At 57.7% G+C, this 19,877-nt stretch overlaps 1 protein-coding gene across 1 annotated transcript in view; it reads left to right on the top strand.

Moving 5' to 3' along the window:
* Positions 1–333: 333 nt before the first annotated feature.
* TLE3 (TLE family member 3, transcriptional corepressor) overlaps positions 334–19,877 on the top strand; it is a 25,510-nt gene continuing 5,966 nt past the window's right edge. The window contains 10 exon segments of the mRNA XM_031059682.1: positions 334–373; positions 8,546–8,608; positions 8,997–9,101; positions 14,371–14,554; positions 15,373–15,389; positions 17,737–17,856; positions 18,259–18,309; positions 18,435–18,590; positions 18,678–18,962; positions 19,258–19,341. Of these exon segments, the coding sequence (XP_030915542.1) occupies positions 338–373; positions 8,546–8,608; positions 8,997–9,101; positions 14,371–14,554; positions 15,373–15,389; positions 17,737–17,856; positions 18,259–18,309; positions 18,435–18,590; positions 18,678–18,962; positions 19,258–19,341 (1,101 nt within the window). The 5' untranslated portion in view covers positions 334–337.

The raw sequence follows: 19,877 nt of genomic DNA, 5'->3' as shown, positions 1-19,877 counted from the left end.
GCCAGACTCCGGGCTGTACCTGTTCTGCCAGGGCTGAGCAGACGCCTGTCACCCAGCTCTGCGCCTCTTTGTTTTTCTAAGTAGCTTAGGAGGAGAAAACAGGAGTCAAAAGGAGTGTCCCCTCGTTAAGTGCCTGCCAGTTAAACCCATAAACATCTGCTTATTATAAGGTGTAATTTCCTTGGCTACCCGTGCTTTAAGCCCAGTTTTGCCCAGGATGCTTTTTGGTAATGACCTTATGCAAATGCCTTCTGTGAATTGAATTCAAATTCTCCTTGGCTCTCGTGTTTAATTGAATTTATTTCTATTTTTTTCTCTCCTTCCCCAGTACTACGAAATGTCGTACGGTTTGAATATTGAAATGCACAAACAGGTGAGTAATTTCGAGGGGGGAAGTTGCGATTGATTGATCTCCTGTTGCCCTTTTCCTCCACCTGAGGTAAAATCGGCCCTGATTGCACTAAATGGGGAATAAGTGCTGGAGGCAGGGATGTGACTCCAGGTGGGATCCCGCGGCCCGGCTGTTAAATTGGCACCGCAGGTTGATGGCACTCGGTGGGGTTATTTTGTCGATATTCACGAGGAATTTCGGTTTTCGGCAGCATGTTTATGCAAAGAGGTGAGAACAGCCTCGCCTCCCGTGCTGGGAGGTCAATACCTGGAATAGCGCGTTCCCAAGGCTTGGAAAACACTGATAGGGGCTGTGCTGGCCTCTGCTCGTGTTGTGGGTACAGCAGGGCTGTTTGTAAGGTCATCCCCAGCTCCCGGCCCTGCCGGAGCGTGAGACCGAGCCGGGAATTATCTCCAGAGCTCACCGCGTGTTGCTCAATGGCACGGAGTTGTCTTTGCATCTGGGAAGTGAAGCAATGTTTGGGGCTGGTTGGGGTTTTGGTTTTGTCGGTTTTTTTTTTTTTTCCTCCCTCCCCTCCCTCCCAGTCTTCTCTAATGTGTAACTTGCCTGAAGGAAAAAATAGAGAAAAGGCCCCAGCAGAATGTGGTGTGCTACCTTGATAAGATTATCGGTAAAGAGCCTAAAGGCTGCGCACATGATGGTAAAACTTAAAGGAATAAAGTTATTATTGAGATTAGACCTGATTATTTGTGCTGCTGCTGCTTACTGGTTTTAGAAGGAGTTCTAATTAAGAACTTAGGGCAGATAGAAGTTGACATCAACTTTGCCGCTCGCAAATCAGCCCCATTCAACTCCAAAGTGGTTTGGCTTAATAGCGGCATCGCCCTCCTCCTCCGAGGAGGCTCGCAGGGCGCTGATGAGATGCAAAGCAGCGTCTCTGAATGCGCCTCTCTCTTCCTCCCCTCGCCTTGCTGCGCCGTAGTCACGGGGCAGCGAAAATAATTCCTGCTTAGTCTTCAGTTTTTTATAAATATCTCCTTCCACGCAGATAATCCCGACTCCCCGCTCGGGGGCCGCTGCCCGGCCCCGGGGTCCTTGCGTGGGGGCTGCGGGACCCCCGAGCTCGGGGGAACGCGGCCAGCTTTGAGCTGGGGTGCTCGGGAACACCCCAAAATTCGGGATTGTGGGCTAGGCCCGGCCTCCTGCCAGGAAGGGACGGCGTTGGTGTGGCCAGAGGGACACAGAGCCTGCGGCCACCTCAGCAACACCCAGGGGACTCTGGGGTCACCTGGAGGGACCCCAGCCCAGGCTCTTGGGGCAGAGGGTCTCCTCTGCCCACCCTCCTCCTACCTGGGTGCTGGATGGCTCTGCTCAGTGCTGGGAGATGCTGGAATGATGGCCTGAGATGCTGGGGGAGATGCTGGAGTGACACCCCAGGATGCTGGGTTGGTTCCCTCGCTGGGAGAGGCTGGAATGATGGCCTGGGAGATGCTGGCTTGGTTCCCTCGGTGGGAGATGCTGGAATGATGGCCCAGGATGCTGGGGGAGATGCTGGAATGACACCCCAAGATGCTGGCTTGGTTCCCTCGCTGGGAGATGCTGGAATGATGGCCTGGGAGATGCCGGGTTGGTTCCCTCGCTGGGAGATGCCATTCCCAAGACGTTCCCAAGTGTTTCCCCCCGGTCCATGGGTGCGTCCCGAGGTTTGGCGGCGCCCCGCCCGTCCCGGTGCTTCCCGGTGCCGGCAGCCAGGAGGCCCGGCGTGGTCCCCGCTTTGCTGGGAGCCGTGCGAGCGATTCCCGCAGCATCCCGTGCCCGCCCGGGCGCTTCCCGGTGACATCTGCTGCGTGCCCGCTGCCGGGAACCGGGGCAAGCTGGAGCTGTCTCCTTCTCTAATTGACAGCAGCGCGGAGCAAACAAACAAAGCAGCCCGGGCTGCGCTTCCAGGCGAAAATGGGGCGAGCGGGGAGCGCCGGACCGCAGCGGGAGCCCGGGGAGGGCTTTCCCCCCTCTGCGGGGCCGCAGCATCCCCTGAAAGGCATCCCTGGCGCAGCATCCCCCCGGCAGGCATCCCGCAAGGCATCCCGCTAATTGCGGCGTGGTCCTGCCGGCATCTGGCTGAGGGTGGCTGGTCCTGAACAAACAAGTTTATCAGCTGACCTGTTTAGCGGTTGACTTGTGTTTATCTGCACACAATCAAGTAGACTGAAGTGCTTGAATTATTCATGCAGTGTCCTGCCCTCCAGACTTGACTGCTTGTGATTACATCTGCTCCAGACAAACATTGATGGATACTTCATCTTTAAGCAAAAGGGGATTGTCTGTCTGTGGGCTTATATAACAGATTATCTCTTCCACGCTGAATATTAAGTGTGTGCATATGTGGCTGCGTGTGGGGTTGGGGTTTTTTTTTGCCTCCCCCCCTCCCCTTTCTTCTCGTTTTGTTTCTCGTTAGGAAAAAAATGGAGTTTCATAAACAACTCCATATGCAAGGAAATATTTAGGAAGTGATTCCCCAGTCGGTTGCAGTGAAATGCTCCTTACATCAGTCTTCCTGCTGCACTCAACTCATTCCCCGGGCTCAGCTTTCCTAAACCCGGCTCCAATCAGGAGTTTTCTTTTGAAACGCCGACAAAACTTTTTTTCCTTTTTGGTTTTTTTTTTTTTCGGTCGGGTTAATTGATTTTTCCAAAAGAAACTTCCCTTCCCCTGTCGGCCGTGCATTGTTTCTGTGCAGATCTCCGTGGATAATCGCCGAGGGCAATAACCATTCCAAAAGGAAAACGCATTTTGCGTGGGGAAACGGGACACCTCGGAGGACAGAACCTTTGTGCTGCCTTTGATTCCTTGTTATGGCTGAGAACGCTCCACAGAAGCACTTCTTGTTTCCCTGCCTAATGCTTGGAACAAGCCTAAAGCCCCCAACACTTCCAGGGGAGAGAGGCAGCTTTTTGTGTGTGTATGTGTGTGTGTTTCTAGAATATTCTAGGAACACAATATCCTTTCTGTCGCGCTCGTTAGCAAGGAGTGCCAGGTAATAATTTGCTAAATACTTCAGAAGCCGAGTAATTTGCGAGCTGTGCTCTCAGCACTCCCAAGGCAGAAGGGAATTCTGTCTTCCCTGGCTGAGTTTTGGGGGTTCCTGGGTGAATTCTGGGGGCTCCTGGCTGAGTTTCGGGGGTCTCTGCAAGCTTTACCCCATTGCTGGTGGTAATTCCCTAATGAGGGGCTGTGTCCTGCCCCTGCACGCCCCCGCCCTGAATTTAATTCTCATCAGCCAGGCTCTCCACTTTGCTAATAACGATAGCAGCCACAAATAGCTTTCAACATGCCATTGACAGCCCGCTTGGAGAGAGCACTTGAAATAGTGGTAGACAGCTGAAAGTACCCATAATTGTGCGCCCGAGTGAGAACCACACTGCTCAAGGGCCTGATTTTCATGTGCTTAAAGAGACAATATCCTGGTTTCAACAAATGCTGCTGGTGCTTCACGCCTCGTGTGATTTACTCCTCCTCCTGCCGGGGGAGGAGGGTTTGGGGGGGTCTGCAGGGGGCTGTGGGGTGCAGAGCCTTTGGGGAATCACCACGGGGTGTTTGTGGGGGGAGCTGTGCTTTGGAGACGAGGAGAAGGTTGGGGGCTGTGGGGTGGTGCTGGTGCTGTGTTCCTGCAGCCCCTGCAGGGGTTTAGGGTGCCCTGTGGGTGTAGGGATGGATTTGTTCTTTCCCAGGGAATGGTTGCATTCCCGAGGCTGCCAGAGCTACAGGAGCGTTTGGACAACGCTCTGGGGCACAGGGTGGGGATTGGTGGGGTGTCTGTGCAGGGCCTTGGATAATCCTGGTGTTCCCTCCCACCTCTGGAGATTCCTGGATTTGAGGATGTGTTATATATGTTTTGGGGTGTTGTGCAGTGTTCTGTGTTCAGCTCCTTCTCCCCATCCTTCATCCCACTGCATAAACCCAGCAGCAAGGGCAGGCTGGGCTTGGGGCTGGCGTGGCCCAAAATCTCCACCTGCCACGGCCTGGTGGGATTCCCTTCCCCACGGAGAATATTTTCCATCTGGGGGAGAGGTTGAGGGCTGTGTGATGTGTGCAGGGGGTTTTGGGGTTGTCCTGTGCAGGGGGTTTTGGGGTGTTCTCTGCAGGTTTGGGGTTGCTGTTTGGGGTTTTTTTGGGGTGTCCTGTGCAGGGTTTTTTGGGATGCTGAGCAGTGCCTGTGGGGCTGGTCCCTGATGGCGTCTCCATCCTCCCAGGAGCAGGGAGCCCAGGAGGGATCTGTGTGCTGTCCTGTGCAATGGGGGAGATGCTGGAACCTGTCTGGGGGGGTCACCCCGGGTCTGGCACATCCCTGCAGCTCCCCTTTGCCTCCTGGACATCCCAAGCTGAGACAATCTGGCGCAAGGAGTGTCCCCAGTGCCCAGAGCCCTGTCTGGGGTGTCCCCCCTACCCTGGATCCAGCCTGGAGCTCTGCACTCCCAGCTTTTGGGGCAGTTTTAAGGCTGCTCTGCCTCTGCCATGACTGACATCCGGGGGGTTATTTTTAAATTCCCTCTGCCCCATCCAGGTGTAGGGACGGGAGTGCAGGAGCTGCGGGGCCCAGGCAGCCCCAGCTATTTAACACCGAGCTGCCACCTCTCCCAGGCAGTGCCAGCAGCAGCTCCCCGTGTCCCCAAGTGCTTGGGATGCTGCTGGTGGCTCTGGCCATTTTGAGAGCAGGTGACAGGAGCCTCAGCCGGGGCCAAGTGGTGCCGGTGTTGATTTATCACCGGTGCAGATGTTTTCTCTGGTTTCACTGAAACCCCACGCCGGGAGGCTCCGGGCAGGGAGCAGGGCAGATTCCTGGCAGGGGCACACAGCGAGGGGGGATTAGCTGGGATTTCAGCTTCTCCCGACTCCTTGCCCTTTTTAACAGCCAGGAGGTGTTTGGGAGCCTCTCCCCGTGCCCCCTCCGGGTGTTTGATCCGCCCTGGTCCAGGGAAGATGCAGGGCAGCGGAAGGGGATGCGGAGCTGGAATTGCCATGGCAACCCGCGGTGGGAATGGAGGCTTTCCTTGGCAGGAGCAGCTGAGGTGGGGCTCAGGGGCTCTGGGCAAGGTGATGGATGAGCCCTGTGAAGGGGAAGGTGTCAGGCAGGGAGCCCTCCCCTGTTCCTGGCGTTCCAGAGAATCCCCTTCACTCCCAGTTAAAGTTTTAATGGGGACAACTGGAGTTTAACGTGCCAGGGAATGGGGAGAGGGAAAGTGAGCAAATATTTAAAGATGATTGAATCTCGTGTTCGCAGGAAACCTCACGGTTGTAAACATAATATTTTGGACATCCAATATCTCTCTGCCTGATCCCACGTGGGAAGTCTCTTTCTGTGTGGAATGGGGAGTTTGGCTTCACATCTCGCTTGGAAATTTTGCATTTAAAGGTGGAAGCATCGTGTGTGCTGCTGGTCAGGGCTGTCCGGGGAAAACCCAGCTCCTTCCCTTCCTGCTCCATGGGATCAGCTTGGCTGGATGCTGTGTTTTTCCAGGCTGCAGCCGAGGGAGGCTGGCTGGTGTTCTCCCCTCAAACATGGATCAGATTTGTTCTAGAACCTGGGAGCTGCCAGGGCAGAGCTGCCAGGGCAGAGCCCCTGGAGCAGCGGCTGTGCTTGCTGCATCCCAATCCAAGGGCTGGAGCTGGAGGAATAAATCTTTAATGCAGCTGCAGCTAAATATAATCTGATCAAAGTGCCAGTGCCAAAGAGGCTGGAAGGAGCTTTTCCCATGGCAGGGCACGGCAGTGGCACCACAGGGGCTGGTGGCACTCGTGGTGCCAGCCTGGCTGCTCCGGCCACGGCGCCAGGGCTGGGCTTGGGGTTGGCACTTGGAGCTGTGGGAGCGTTGGGTGCTGAAAACCCTGTGCTGGCCAGAGCCTGGTGCTGGGGACAGGGGTCACCATGGCAGAGTGTCCCTGCAGTGGTGGGACACAGGGATACTGGGAAGGAATCCTTCCCTGAAAGGGGGCTGGGACACTGTGACTGTGACTGCCCCATTCCTGGAAGAGTCCAAAGCCAGGCTGGAGCAACCTGGGCTCCTAGAAGGTGCAGGGAGTGGAACTGGATGAGCTTTGAAGTCCCATCTGACCAAACTGTTCCAGGAGTCCGTGATCCCCGGCTGCCTGCTGGATCCGTGCATCCTCACGCTCGGGGCCATGATGATCCCACTGACTGGTGGCTGTGGCCAGGGTACCTGAGTCCAAGCTGTGGTCACTTCCAGCCGTCCCTGCCTTGGCACGGTGTGCCAGCACGTTCCCTGCCTCTGGAATTGCTAAGAAAAGCATCAGGTGTAACCCAATCACCGGGAGTGCTTCTGGAGAACAGGATGGCCAGGAGTGTTCCTGTGGCTTTGCAGCCCATGGGGAGCTCTCTGGGGACCCCTTGGAGCAGGACCCAGAGCTCTGGGGTCTGTGGGGCTGTTCCCTCCACGGGGGTGACTCCAGGCTGGGGCAGATCAGGATTTACTTGTTGTCTCCTTGTTTATGTGGTGCTGGGAATGTTGATGGTGCTTGTTGGGTTGTTTGTGTAGCAGGAGCAGCGTGTCCCAGCCATCCCCAGCAAGGGCTGGGTGTCCTTTGGGGTTTCTACCCCAAATTAGGATATTTGGGGATCTTCTTCAGAGTGCTTGAGAGCAGGTGGAGCTGATGGCTCCTTTGGTTTGGCTGGGCTTAAACCCCATGGGTGCTGTAGGAGCTGTCCCAGGGAGCTGAGCTGTGGGATCAGCAGGGTGAGGCTTTGGGGTGATGTGGGGAGCACGGCGGGGTTTGGGAGGAGATGGTGGCTGTGGCTGTCCTGGGAAGGAGGCTCCCTGCCAGCAGGAGGCCGGAGCTCTCCCGGTTAATCTCTCGTGTTGTTGATAAGGAGCTGCTGGGGCTGGCGGAAGGAATTTCAGGGCGTTTGATTCCCTGCCAGCGCTCGGCCCCGGCCATTGTTGTGGCGCTGGATCCTCGCGGCCGCTCCTGGGAGCCAGGACACGGCTGTCCTACTGGGAGCATCCCTGGAGAGGGACACAGCCATCCCTGCAGTGGGACATGGCCATCCCACCAGGAGCATCCCTGGGGAGGGGCGCAGCCATCCCTGGAGAGGGACATGGCCATCCCACCAGGAACATCCCTGGAAGCTCCCACGGAGCTAATTCCTAAGAAAGCATCAGGTGTAACCCAATCACCGGGAGTGCTTCTGGAGAACAGGATGGCCAGGAGTGTTCCTGTGGCTTTGCAGCCCATGGGGAGCTCTCTGGGGACCCCTTGGAGCAGGACCCAGAGCTCTGGGGTCTGTGGGGTTGTTCCCTCCATGGGGGTGGCTCCAGGCTGGGGCAGGTCAGGATTTTCCCGGTGTCTCCATTCCCTGGTGCTGCTGGGAATGTTGATGGTGCTTGTTGGGCTGTTTGTGTAGCAGGAGCAGCGTGTCCCAGCCATCCCCAGCAAGGGCTGGGTGTCCTTTGGGGTTTTTCCCCCAGGGTGCAGCTGGCAGGTGTTGGTGCATCCAGGCTGTTTGCAGAGCAGGATGTGAGGCTGGCAAAGGGAATCCCACCCATGGGCAGGGAGCAGAGCAGAACCCCAGCCCTGGTGGGGACTCAGCTCCCTGCACAGGGCAGTGGCTTTGCCAAGGTGTGTTGCGGGGAAACCAACCCCCCACTGCAGCCTTGGGAGCGGGAGGAGATGGAGGGACCACCAAACCCTGGATTTGCTGGGATGCAGCAGCTGCTCCCTGGATGGGCCTGGCTGTCTGCTCGGAGCCAGGGCAGTCCAGGCTGGTGTGGCACTGCCAGGACACTCATCCCGTGCTGGGAAGGGCATGGGAGGTGTCCCAGGGAAGCAGGGAAGTGTCTGTGGGATGGGGAGCTTGAGGGGGCTCCCAGTGCCTCTGCTGGGAGGGGACAGGGAGGGGATTTTGGGAGGGGACAGGGAGCGGGGACAGGGAGGGGATTTTGGAAAGGGAAAGGGAGAGGGGTCAGAGACGGGATTTTGGAAAGGGAAAGGGAGAGGGGACAGAGAGGAGATTTTGGGAAGGAAGAGGGGACAGGCAGGGGATCTGTGGCAGGGGACAGGCAGGGGATTTTGGGAAGGGACAGGAAGGGGTCACCATGCTGCTGCCAGGAAGCCCTGTGGCACCCGTGGGAGGCCGCTGCTGGGTGCTGACTGCTGCTTTTCCTTCTTCCCTTTTTTCAGACAGAAATTGCTAAAAGACTGAACACGATTTTAGCCCAGATCATGCCTTTTCTGTCACAAGAGGTAAGGACTTTTCCACGCCCTCTTTGAGGGGGTGCAGCTTCTCCCAGGGGTTTCCCCTCCCTCGCAGGCAGTGCTGGGCCCCTGGGTGGGGGCTGGATGTGAGAGATGGGATTTAAATCCTGCCTGAGTGCTGGAGAACCCTTGGCATGGACAGGACTGGGCCCTGCAGGGGCTCTGCTCAGCTTGGGGGGCTGCACTGAGCCCAAAAGGCTCCGAGAGGCTTTCCCTTTTCCCTGAGGAGCTGGGAGGTGCCCCTGGGCTGCTGCACACAAAACTGGGCAAAAAAAATAGGGAAAAACGGGCAAAATAGGGCCCAAAAGCAGGGGAACCATGCCTGGGGGGGTCCTGCACTTGGGCTGTGAGTGACCCAGGCCCTGTGTCCCCGCAGCACCAACAGCAGGTGGCCCAGGCTGTTGAACGTGCCAAGCAAGTGACAATGACGGAGTTGAATGCTATCATCGGGGTACGTGGACTTCCCAATCTGCCTCTCACCGTGTGTATTCCCCTTTTATTCCTATCATTTACCATATCCAGAGGCAACCCTGCACTCAGGAGGGCACCCAGGGCGGCTCCCAGACCCCAGCCATCCCAAAACCCCAAAACTGCCCCAATCCCACAGCTCCTGGCTGTCCCCAAACCCCAAAACGGCCCCAATCCCACAGCTCCTGGCTGTCCCAAAACCCCAAAACGGCCCCAGTCTGGCCCCCAGCAGGACAGGGCGGGGAGCTGCTGCCTCCCTGGCAGCTCTGGGATTCCAGTGGGATGTTCCTGGGGGGATTTGGGATGGGAGCCTCCCCAGCCCCTGAGGCCAGGCTTGTCTCTGCCGGGCTGTTGGTGTGGAATGTGCTGTGCCCTCGGCGGAGTTGTTGTTCCATGCATTGACCCTTTCCCCCCTGCACAGATTGAGGGGTTCTGATTGAAAATTAACAATTCTAATCATTTCTGTGATTGCTGTCCCTGCCTTGGTCCTGCAGCAAACCCTGGGACATGGGAATTCCCAATCCACGTCCTGGGCAGGTGGCTCCAGTGCTTCTCTGGCTTTGTTTCCCAGAAAATACTCATTTATAATTATATTTATTTTTTAATGACTATTTACCCTTCGTAGGCTTCAAGGATCTTTGTAATTCTCTGTGTCTAACTTGCTCTTCCCTCCATTTTCCTGTATTTTATGGGTGTCACCCACTGTGGAATCGTGCTCTGGGCTCCTGCACTTTTTGGGAATGAGGAAGCAGCTGGATCCCTCGTGGTGGGGTGGTGCCTCTTGGGAAGTGCCCCAGGAATGGCAGATGAGTTTTGGGGTGACACTGCACCCTCCTGCTGCTCCTCACCAGTTCGGGGATGGAGCAGGAGCTGCTGGAAGTGGCAGATATTGGAATTCAATTAAGGTGGATGAGGAGGCCCATGACCCCCATTCCCTGGCTAATTGCTTCCCTGGGTCACAGCGAGGCCCTGCTGTCATTAACAGCCAGCCCAGCCCTTTAATCACCTCCCTGACGAGGAATCACAGGCATCTCCCCTGGGCTGGCCCAGCAGGGAGGGACACGCTGCTGCTCCGTGATCCCACGGCCTTCCATGGCTTGGCCAGAGATGGGGAGTGGCTGTGGGCGCTGGGTCCGTGCTCCTGCACCTGCTCCAGAGCACAAAACCCAGAGGATTTTGCCTTTTTTCCTCCCCTCTGTGCAGGGAGTGGTTGGTTGCTGTAGGGTTGCTGCTGGCTGGAGGGGATGGTGACTCCATGGCTTTCAGAGCTGGTTCCAGGCTCATCCCAGAGCATGGCACTGGTTTGGGTGGAAGATTTGTGCTCCTGCACCGGCTCTGGTGCCCACAAAGGCACAGAATCCAAAGGATTTGGGTTTTTTTCCTTCCCCTCTGTGCATGGAGTGGTTTGTTATGGTAGGGGATGGTGATTCCACGGCCTTCCATGGCTTGAAGGGACAATGATTCCTTGGCCTCCCATGATTTTTGGAGATGGTTCCAGGCTCCTGCTGGAGCGTGGGGCTGGTTTGGGTGGCAGCTCCAGCTCGAGTCCCCAAGATGCAGAGGAGTTGGTGTTTTGCCCTGCCCTCAGCTGGTTGTTTGTGTAGGGCTGCCCACGTGGACACATCCCTGGCTTGGTTTGCTCTGGGTGGCCCCACTGTCCCCAGCCTGCCCCAATGCCCCGGTGCTGATGCTGCAGAACCCAAACTCCCACCCAAGCGGTGCAAAGCTCTTTTTTTGCCCCTTTTGAGGTCAAGATCTGTTAATTTTATGCATCTGGGCCATTGTCTCGCAGCTCCTGCGCTCGAGGCTGGGCTGAAATGGAGCCTTGATTTGGTTGTAGCCCTGGAAATGATTGCCCTGGAAATGATTAAACTCCGTCACTAAATTTAACGCCGGCGCTGAACTGAAGTGCTGAACCATTAAATCGGGAACAAAGGCATGGAGCGTGATGGACATAATCCAATTAAAGCCACTCCACCAGCAGACACACCCTGCCAGCCTTCCTCCCAAATTTGGAACCTCTTCCCATGTGCCCATGTCTGTGTGACGCCACCGAGGAGCTCCGAGGGCGCTGCCCCGGGCTGGGTGTGCAGGGATTGTTGTCTGGGATTGTTATCTGGGATTGTCATCCCTCCCAGCCCCTGTTTCCTGGGATTCTGGGGACAGCACTCCCTGCAGCACAGGAGGAGCCCAAACTGGTGCTGGAATTCAGTTGGAGCCCCAGGGCAGCATCCTGAGGGATCTGAGCTGTGGATGGGCTCAGTCACTCTGCCATCCCGGAATGTTGCTCCAAGCCCTTGTGCTGTGTGTGTCACCTGTCCGGCAGGACCTCAGTCCCTGGCCAGGGGGGTTTGGGGTTCCCAAAGAGCCTCCCCATCCCTGGGATGCTGCAGGAAGCCCTCACCCCGTGGTGCTGTTGGAACACAGCATTTCCAGGGCTGGGATAAGGGATGGGAAGGGAGGGAAGGGCCCTTTCCAGCAGGGGACACTGGGGGCGAGCAGGAGCTCTGTGCCCAGGTGGGCTTTGTGCCCCTCCTGGGAGCCTCCAGGGCGCTGTTCCCGAGGGATGTGCAGGAAGGATGGTGCACTGGGAACCTGGGAATTCTGCAGCACCACCCTGGGCTGAGCCCAGGCTCCGTGGCTCACCCTGCTCTCCTTGCCATGGGAATGACCTGCCTGGGACACGGATGGAGCTCTGCAGCCCTGCTTTGGGACCTTGGCTACCCCAGGACACGGGGATGGGGCTTCAGGACATCCCACTTGGATTCTGCTCTCACTGCCAGAGGGGAGAAAACCAAACCCACCTGGAGATGTTGCTGTGGGCCACCAGGGATGCTGTGTCCTGTGAGGGGCTGCTCCTCACCGAGCCCGTGGATGGATTTACCTGTTGGCAACGTGAAAACCAGGAAGAAATCCCAGTTTGTTCTTCTCTGCTGGAGCAACTCCAGGTGCTGATTCTTCTCCCCACGGTGCTGCTGCCTCGCTGGTGGTGGGGCTGGGCTGTTCCAGGGCTGGAATTGCCATCCACAGCCTGGGAATTGGAGTGCTGCTGTTCCACGAGGCCACGTCCCTTTTTTGGGTGGAAAGCTGCTGGGATGAGTTACAGCCTGCAGATGTTTCTGGAAGCTGGAGATTGCTGAGGATAAACCACTGGCTCTTGGTGTGTTCCAGGGATGGGCTATGGAAATACCAATGGAGAGCTCCCAGGAGAGCAATGTGGGAATGTTGGAGGTGCTGGAGAACCACCCGGGGCCGTTCTCTGGGATGACGCTCTGCTACAATGGCCAGCCCTGCCTCTCCCTCGAATGGGTGGAAATGCTGTGAAATGGGGATTGGGAAGAGCCCCAGGGATCTGTTTCCATTTGTTTTGGTGCCAGAGGATTGATCCTGGCGCTGAGGAGCTGCCGAGGGACCGACCTTGTGCCCCTCAGCCCCAGCTCTGCTCCATGTCCTGGTTTGGGGACACTCTGGAATGTCCATCCTGAGGATGCTTCCCATCCTGCTGGCAGAACCAGCTCCTGCTTCTGGAGGGCTCAGGGATTTGTGGATTTCCTGCAGCAGAGGCCTGATGGCCTTCTCCATGTGGCTCCTGCTGCAGCTGGGATATCAGAGCTGCTTCCATGGATCTCCTGTGCCTGGGGCTGCCCTCAGCTCCCCCCTGGAATCTTCTTCTGGATGGGGATTTCCCTCTCCATCCCAAAGCAGCTCTGGAAGGGGTGGGTGACCCTGCCAGGGCCTGCTCCATCCTGCTGTGTCCATGGAGTGGGACAGGACGTCGCCTTCTGCTGCCCAAAATGGGTCCTTCCATCGGGAGCGGGCCAGGGCTGTTCCCCCAGTGATGTGGGGATACTAATCATGGAATCATGGAATGGTTTGGGGTTAAAGCCCACCCAGTGCCACCTCTGCCATGGCAGGGACATTCCAGGGATCCACGGGCACCTGGGTGCACCTCCTGCAGCTCTGGGCAAGATGTGCTGGAAATTTCTGTGATGGAACTGGTGGGAATATGGATGGACCCCTCCATCCCTGGGGTGGTTTTGGTGTGTTCCTGGGGTGTCCATCAGGCTGGCCCTTGTGCCAGCAGGTCCTGCTGTCCATCCCTGCCCCTCAGAGTGCCCTGGGACAAATCCTGATCCAAATTGCTTGTGGGGACCTGGAGTGGGCTGGAGGGCTCTGCTGCAGCCCAGGTGTCCCCTCGTTCCGGGTGTCCCCTCGTTCTGGGTGTCCCCAGCCCGTGATTCCCGTTGTGCTCAGATACCCAAATGTGATTTCCCTGGGATGCTGCTGGAGGGGCTGCGGGGGCCGGGAGGAGGGTCCCAGGCAGGAGCACCAGCTCCAGGACCCTCCTGGCTGCACCAGGGCAGGCCTGGGGGCTCTCTGAAGTCACTCCCTGAATTTCAGCTGATTTTCTTCCAGGATTGTGTGTGAAGCAGGGAATGTCTGGTTTTCCCTTCTCTCCCCAGAGCTGCAGTTCAGCTTTTTGCAGCTCAGCTGGAGCAGGCAGTGAATCTCCATGGCTGGAGGAGTGCTGGGATTCACTCCCAAAAAGCCGCTGGGAGCAGCTGGGGGCCCTGAGCCATCCTGGCTGGGCTGCAGCTCCAGGGAGTGTGGGGTTTTATGTCCAACCCCACGGTGGGAATGGGGGATCCCTGCAGGATTTATCCGCTGTCAGGAGGGGCTGGGAGCAGCAGGGTCCTGGGATGGGATCAGGCCATTGTGTGGAGTTTTCCTCCCACCATGAAGCACCTGGAAGCTGCTCCTGACCAAATGAGCAGAACTTCCCTGTGCTGAGCTGCCTGGGAGGCTCCTGGGTGCTGGAATGTTCTCCCTCTGCCTGGTTTAGCTGCTGCCCTCCAGCCATGGCGTCTCTCTGCCTCCTGGATGGGATTCCTGAGGGATTTTTTTATCCTTTTTACTGCTGGAAAAGCCAAACTAACCACGTCCTTAGGGCTGAGCATTCTGGGAATGCAGGATTGTCCTGGGGGACAAGCTGTGTGTGCTGTGCCATGGGCTGTGCTGTGTCCTGGGGACATCCCTGGGCACCTCTGCCCTCCTGCTCACCCCTGGGTACATCCCTGGGTACACCCCTGGGTACCCCTGCCCTCCTGCTAACCCCTGGGGACATCCCTGGGTACACCCCTGGGTACACCCCTGGGTACACCCCTGGGTACCCCTGCCCTCCTGCTCACGCCTGGGGACATCCCTGGGTACATCCCTGGGTACATCCCTGGGTACATCCCTGGGTACCCCTGCCCTCCTGCTAACGGGGCTTCTCCTTCCAGGCATCCAGCGGGGCCGCTCCCGGCGCGACCGGGCCCGTCCCATCCCGGAGCGTCCCTCCCACCCCCCCTGCCCCGCTCCCTCCCAGCTCACTGGTGCCGGGGCTGCTGGCCCTCGGCGCCCTGGGCAGCCAGGCACACCTGGCCGTCAAGGACGAGAAGAACCACCACGACCTGGACCACAGAGGTGAGCGGGGCTGCTGCTGCCACAGGCCTGGGCTGCGTTGGTTGGAAAGGGGAGGAAGTTAAAAATGACACTTCCCACTGTCCCAGTGTGCTCTGAGCTGGATTTGGACACTGCCAGGGATCCAGGTGTCTGGGCACCCTGTGTCAGGGCCTCACCACCCTCACAGGGAACAATTCATTCCCAATATCCCACCCAAATCTCCACTTCTCCACTATGAAGCCATTCCTGGTCTCCTGTCTGTGACCGTGCTCACAGGGGTCTCAGGTTGAGGGAAGAGACGAGGAGCTGACTCCATGTTTCAGAAGGCTTGATTTATTATTTTATGATATATATTATATTAAAACTATATAAAAGAATAGAAGAAAAGGTTTCATCAGAAGGCTAGCTAAGAATAGAATAGGAAGGAATGATAACAAAAGCTTCTGTCTCGGACAGAGAGTCCAAGCCAGCTGGGCTGTGATTGGCCATTAATTAGAAACAACCGCACAAGACCAATCACAGATGCACCTGTTGTGGAGCTGTGACTCCAGGGACACACCTGGGGCTGCTGCCATTCCCTTTGGATCCAGGGCATTTCCAGCTGTGTTTGGCCAGATAAATCACATGGACAAAAAGGGGAGGAATTGGATGGGAGACATGGATGGAGGGAGATTCTAAAGCTGGAGAGAGCCCAGACAGGGCTGGAGTTTAAGGGTTTGAGTTAAGAGCACGAGGAGGTTCTGGGTTTATTTTTCTGTTTTAAGAGTTATCCTAACTTGCTTTATTTTCCTGTCTCTGTTTTGGCTGTGCCCTCCCCTGTGCCCTGGCATCTCCTGAAGAGCGAGACTCAAGTGCAGTAAGTCCCATTCCTTCCTTTTGCTCCCACTTTCTGCTGGCTGCACGGCCGAGTTTTATTTATCCCTTAAAAACCCACCTGGTGGCTGGGAGCTGCAGGGCTGCCTTTGGCACAGCTCTTATTAAATAATAAACCAGGCAATAAAATCCCTCATCCTGCCTGGAAGAGCTGCGCTGGGGTGAGAGGAGTCACCTTCTCCGTGGTGGTGGTGGTTTGGAAATGTGATTTAAATCCCTTTGCTTGTGGCAGAAGGTCAGGAAATTCCATCGTTTTGGCTGAGTGAATGTGGTCAGACCAGATCCCCTGGGTGGTCAGGGAAGCTGCTTCATTCCTGATCGCTCCCCTGTTATCTTTTGGGCTCAGCTAATCTGGGATGGGGTTGGTTATTTCTCCAAATTATGCTGCTCAAGCAGCTCCTAACCAGGAAAAATCCCTGGATTTTGGAGCCACCTCGGAGGCTGCCCTCGGGATGGATTCCCTGGGAGCAGGGATGGAGAGGATGTGGAGGGAGGCAGGAGCCAGGTGGGGGCTGGCTCCTGCTCATGGAACGGGGCTGAGCCAGCACCTCCCACCCCGGTGTCAGGGAAAATGGGACATCAGGAGGAATTATTCCATGGGAAGGGGCAGAGCAGGGAGGCTCTGCAGGTGTCCCTGAGCTCCCTGTGCTGCTGACAAGGTGGGGCCGGGTCCAGGTGGGGCTGGGCGATCCCGGAGCTCGTTCCCCAGCGCAGCATTCCGTGTGAAAAGCTGCCAGGACACAAAGGGCGGCTGAGCTGCGGCTTGGCAGCGATTTCCTGCCAGCCCTGAGCCCACAAACGGACCTTTGGAGAGCGGGGAAGGGAAGTGCTCTGCGAGGGGGGAGAGGCAGAGGGGAATTGGGCATCATTAACCCGCTCCTGGGGCGGGCAGGGGGCCGTCGGAGCCGGGCAGCTTCCCAATCCATAAACTGCGAGCCGGGGTATTCCCCGTGGAGGTTTAATGTGTGCGATAATCAGCGTTAGTCATTCATATTTTCCCCAGCCTTTGCCTGTGCAATAAAAAATATTTAGTTCCTTGGCGGCGGGCCAGGAGCGGGGCTGAATGGATCGATGCCTCTAAATGCCTGACATGATTCTCTGGGAGCTGCGAGGGTTTTCAGCATGACTGCCTGGGAAGAAAGAGCTCCGTGTTATCCAAAGCTGCTTAGTGGGGACCGAGGAGAAACATGAACTGCTTTGGTTCTCCCTTTCAGCCGGGGAAGAAAGGCGGGCACGGCTCGGGAACGGCGGGGCTGGCAGGCTGGGGGAGCAGGGATGGAGCAGGGAATGTGCAGGGAGAGAGCAGGGATGGAGCAGGGAATGTGCAGGGAGAGAGCAGGGATGGATCCTGCTGATCCCAGGGGTTGAGGGGAGGGAGAGAGCAGGGATGGATCACGGAATGAGCAGAGATGGAGCAGGGAATGTGCAGGGAGAGAGCAGGGATGGATCAGGGAATGTGCAGGGAGAGAGCAGGGATGGATCAGGGAATGTGCAGGGAGAGAGCAGGGATGGATCCTGCTGATCCCAGGGACCGAGGGGAGGGAACAGGGATGAATCCTGCTTCTCCTGGGGGCTGGGGAGGGAATGTGCGGGGGAAGAATGGGGATGGATCCTGCTGATCCCAGGAACTGGGGACGGAATGTGTGGGGAGGGAGCAGGGGTAGATCCTGCTGCTCCCAGGGACTGAGAGGGGGAATGTGGGATCAGGGTCAGGCATCCTCCTCATGATGCTGCCATGTTTGCTTCCAGCATTCCCTGGGAATGCCAGCGTCTCCTGGGCTTTGCTGCTTGGAGCAGGGGCGGAATTCCCCCTGTGCCACTGGCACTCCTGGTCACGGGGGTTTTCCAGGACATTTTGTGGATGTCCTTCGGCTCCCAGGGCTGGGATGCAGCCGTACCTTTGCTCCGCCTGGCTGAGGCTCCCAGCTCTGCCAGAGGGAGAACTCCTGCGCTCTGGAGCTTTCCTGGGAATGCCAGCATGCCCTGGGCTTTGCTGCTTAAGGCAAGGACAGAATTCCCAATGAGCAGAGCTGTGCCGTGAGCACTGCGCTCTGCCATTCCTGGCCGTGTGGCTTTTCCCAGATATTTCTATAAACAACCTCCTCCTGCATTTTCCTGCTATTGCAGCAAAGGAGCTCAGGTGTCCATGGGCATCCTCACAGCATTCCCAGTGCTCCCAGCGAGGCTGATGTTGATCTGTCCCCTGGGTCCTGTGGCATGGAGGGGACCAGGGGGTCTCATCCCTGCTGGGGCAGGGCTGTGCTGCTCATGGAGCCTTGTTTCTTTCTATTCCCCCTTCAAAGTTTCTCAAAGCTTCTCCCGTCCCACAGAATAATTCCGTGTCCCCCTCGGAGAGCCTGCGGGCCAGCGAGAAGCACAGGAGCTCCACGGACTACAGCATCGACTCCAAGAAGAGGAAAGCGGAGGAGAAGGACAGCATGAGCCGATATGTGAGTGACAGGGACAGCTCTGAGGCCACGGGGGCAGCACCTGGGGGCAGAAAGCAGGATTGGGGTGGTGCTTTCCAGGTGTGATGTGGGTCAGCTGGGGCAGAGAACCGTGGGATCGTTCAGGCTGGAAAAGGCCTTGGAGATTGTTGCGTACAGCCACCCCCCAGCACTGCCAAGGCCACCATAATCCGTGTCCCCAAGTGCCACATCCACTCCCCTGGCTGGCTGCACCCCTGCCCTGGGCAGCCCCTTCCAACACCTGACCACCTTTTCCATGAAGGAATTTCCCCTGATCTCCAGCCCGAGTGTCCTGCTGCTGCTGGAGGTGGTTTGGCTCCTCGGGGGGCTGATCCCCCCGGTTTTTGGAGTTCTCTGCGGGGTGTGACACATTTTGTGTTCCAGGACAGCGATGGTGACAAGAGCGATGACCTGGTGGTCGATGTCTCCAATGAGGTGAGCTCTGGGTTTGGGATGTGGGAGGTGATTCCTTAGGGACCTCCCAACACCGGCCTCAAGGGGAAGCTGGAGGGAGTCCTTCCTTCCCTCTGTGGGAATTCCAAGGCTTTTCCCCCTCTCAGGACCCTGCCACCCCCCGGGTGAGCCCGGCCCATTCGCCCCCGGAGAACGGCCTGGACAAAGCCCGCGGGCTGAAGAAGGGCGACGCTCCCAACAGCCCAGCCTCGGTGGCCTCCTCCAGCAGCACTCCCTCCTCCAAGACCAAGGACCTGGGCCACGTACGTCCCCTCTGGGGGGCCCTGGGGCAGGGTGTGGGTCCCAGCAGCTGGAGCTCACCCCTCCTTCTCCATCCCTTCTCTCTTCAGAACGACAAATCCTCCACGCCCGGCCTCAAGTCCAACACTCCGACGCCCAGGAACGACGCTCCCACCCCGGGCACCAGCAGCACCCCGGGGCTGCGGCCCATGCCCGGCAAACCCAGCGGCATGGACCCTCTGGGTGGGTACCAGTGTCACCACGGTGTCATCAGTGTCCCCAGCACAGCTTCGGCTCGTCCCTGTCCACGGGGAACAGCAGCTCTGGGGGATTGAATTTATGGGGAGTCAGGTTTATGGGGGGACCTAATCCAGTGGGGTGAGGAGGGAGGTCTGGTCATGGAGTGAGCGGTGTTGGGATGAGGGGACAAGTCTCAAGCTGTGCTAGAGGAAGTTCAGGTTGGACATCAGGAGGAATTTCTTTGCGAAAGGGGTGCCCAGGGGAAGGTGGTGGAGAGCCCATTCCTGGAGACGTCCAGGGAATCCCAGCATGTGGCACCCAGTGCTCTGGGCTGGGTGGAAGGTGGTGTTGGGCCTGGGATTGGGCCTCCTCCATGGTGTTGGGTTTTTCTGTGGCTGTGCTCTGCTCCCTGCCCGTGCCCCAGCCCTGACTCTGTCCCTGCTCCCACAGCCTCGGCCCTGCGGACGCCCATGGCGCGCTCCGGCGGCCGCCGCGGCCGCCTACGGCCGGTCACCAATGGTGAGCTTTGGAGCTGTACGTAGCACTTTTAGCTCCTTTCTCGCTGGGGGGAGGCCTGGGGGGGCTCCTGGGGGCTGGGAGGCTGGGGCTGCTCCTCAGAGCCAGCTGTGCTTTGGATTGAGGGGTGGGGATGGAGATGCTTCTTAATGGGGTGATGTGCATGTGCCAGTGGATTGGGGTTTCTCCTTCCTGTTCCTTGGCCCCTTATCCCATTCCTCAACCCCCTTCCCATTCCTCTCACTACACTCCTGTTTTAAGGCAGAACAAGGAGTCAAATGCTGCCATTGAAGTGGAGATTGGGGGCTCTGCCATTGAAGCAGAGATTGGGGTTTGTGCCCTCAGGGTGCCAGGCACAGCGTGGCTGATCCCATCCCTGGGGGCTTGGGAACAACACAGGGAGCGGGAGCGTGTCCCACCTGGTTTTGCTGACCCCTTTGGCTGATTCCCCCTTCCTTCCAGGGGGAATGCCAATTAGCTTTGAGCATCAAGGGAAAAGCAGGAGCTGCCCAGTATCCCCAGGGGTCATGGATGGGAAGCTGTGTGGCATTCCT

The sequence above is a fragment of the Geospiza fortis genome, unplaced genomic scaffold, assembly GCF_000277835.1.
Source record: "Geospiza fortis unplaced genomic scaffold, GeoFor_1.0 scaffold2, whole genome shotgun sequence".
NCBI lineage: Eukaryota > Metazoa > Chordata > Aves > Passeriformes > Thraupidae > Geospiza > Geospiza fortis.
The sequence above is the reverse complement of the archived record's forward strand: the minus strand, read 5'-3'. Positions and strand labels throughout refer to the sequence as shown.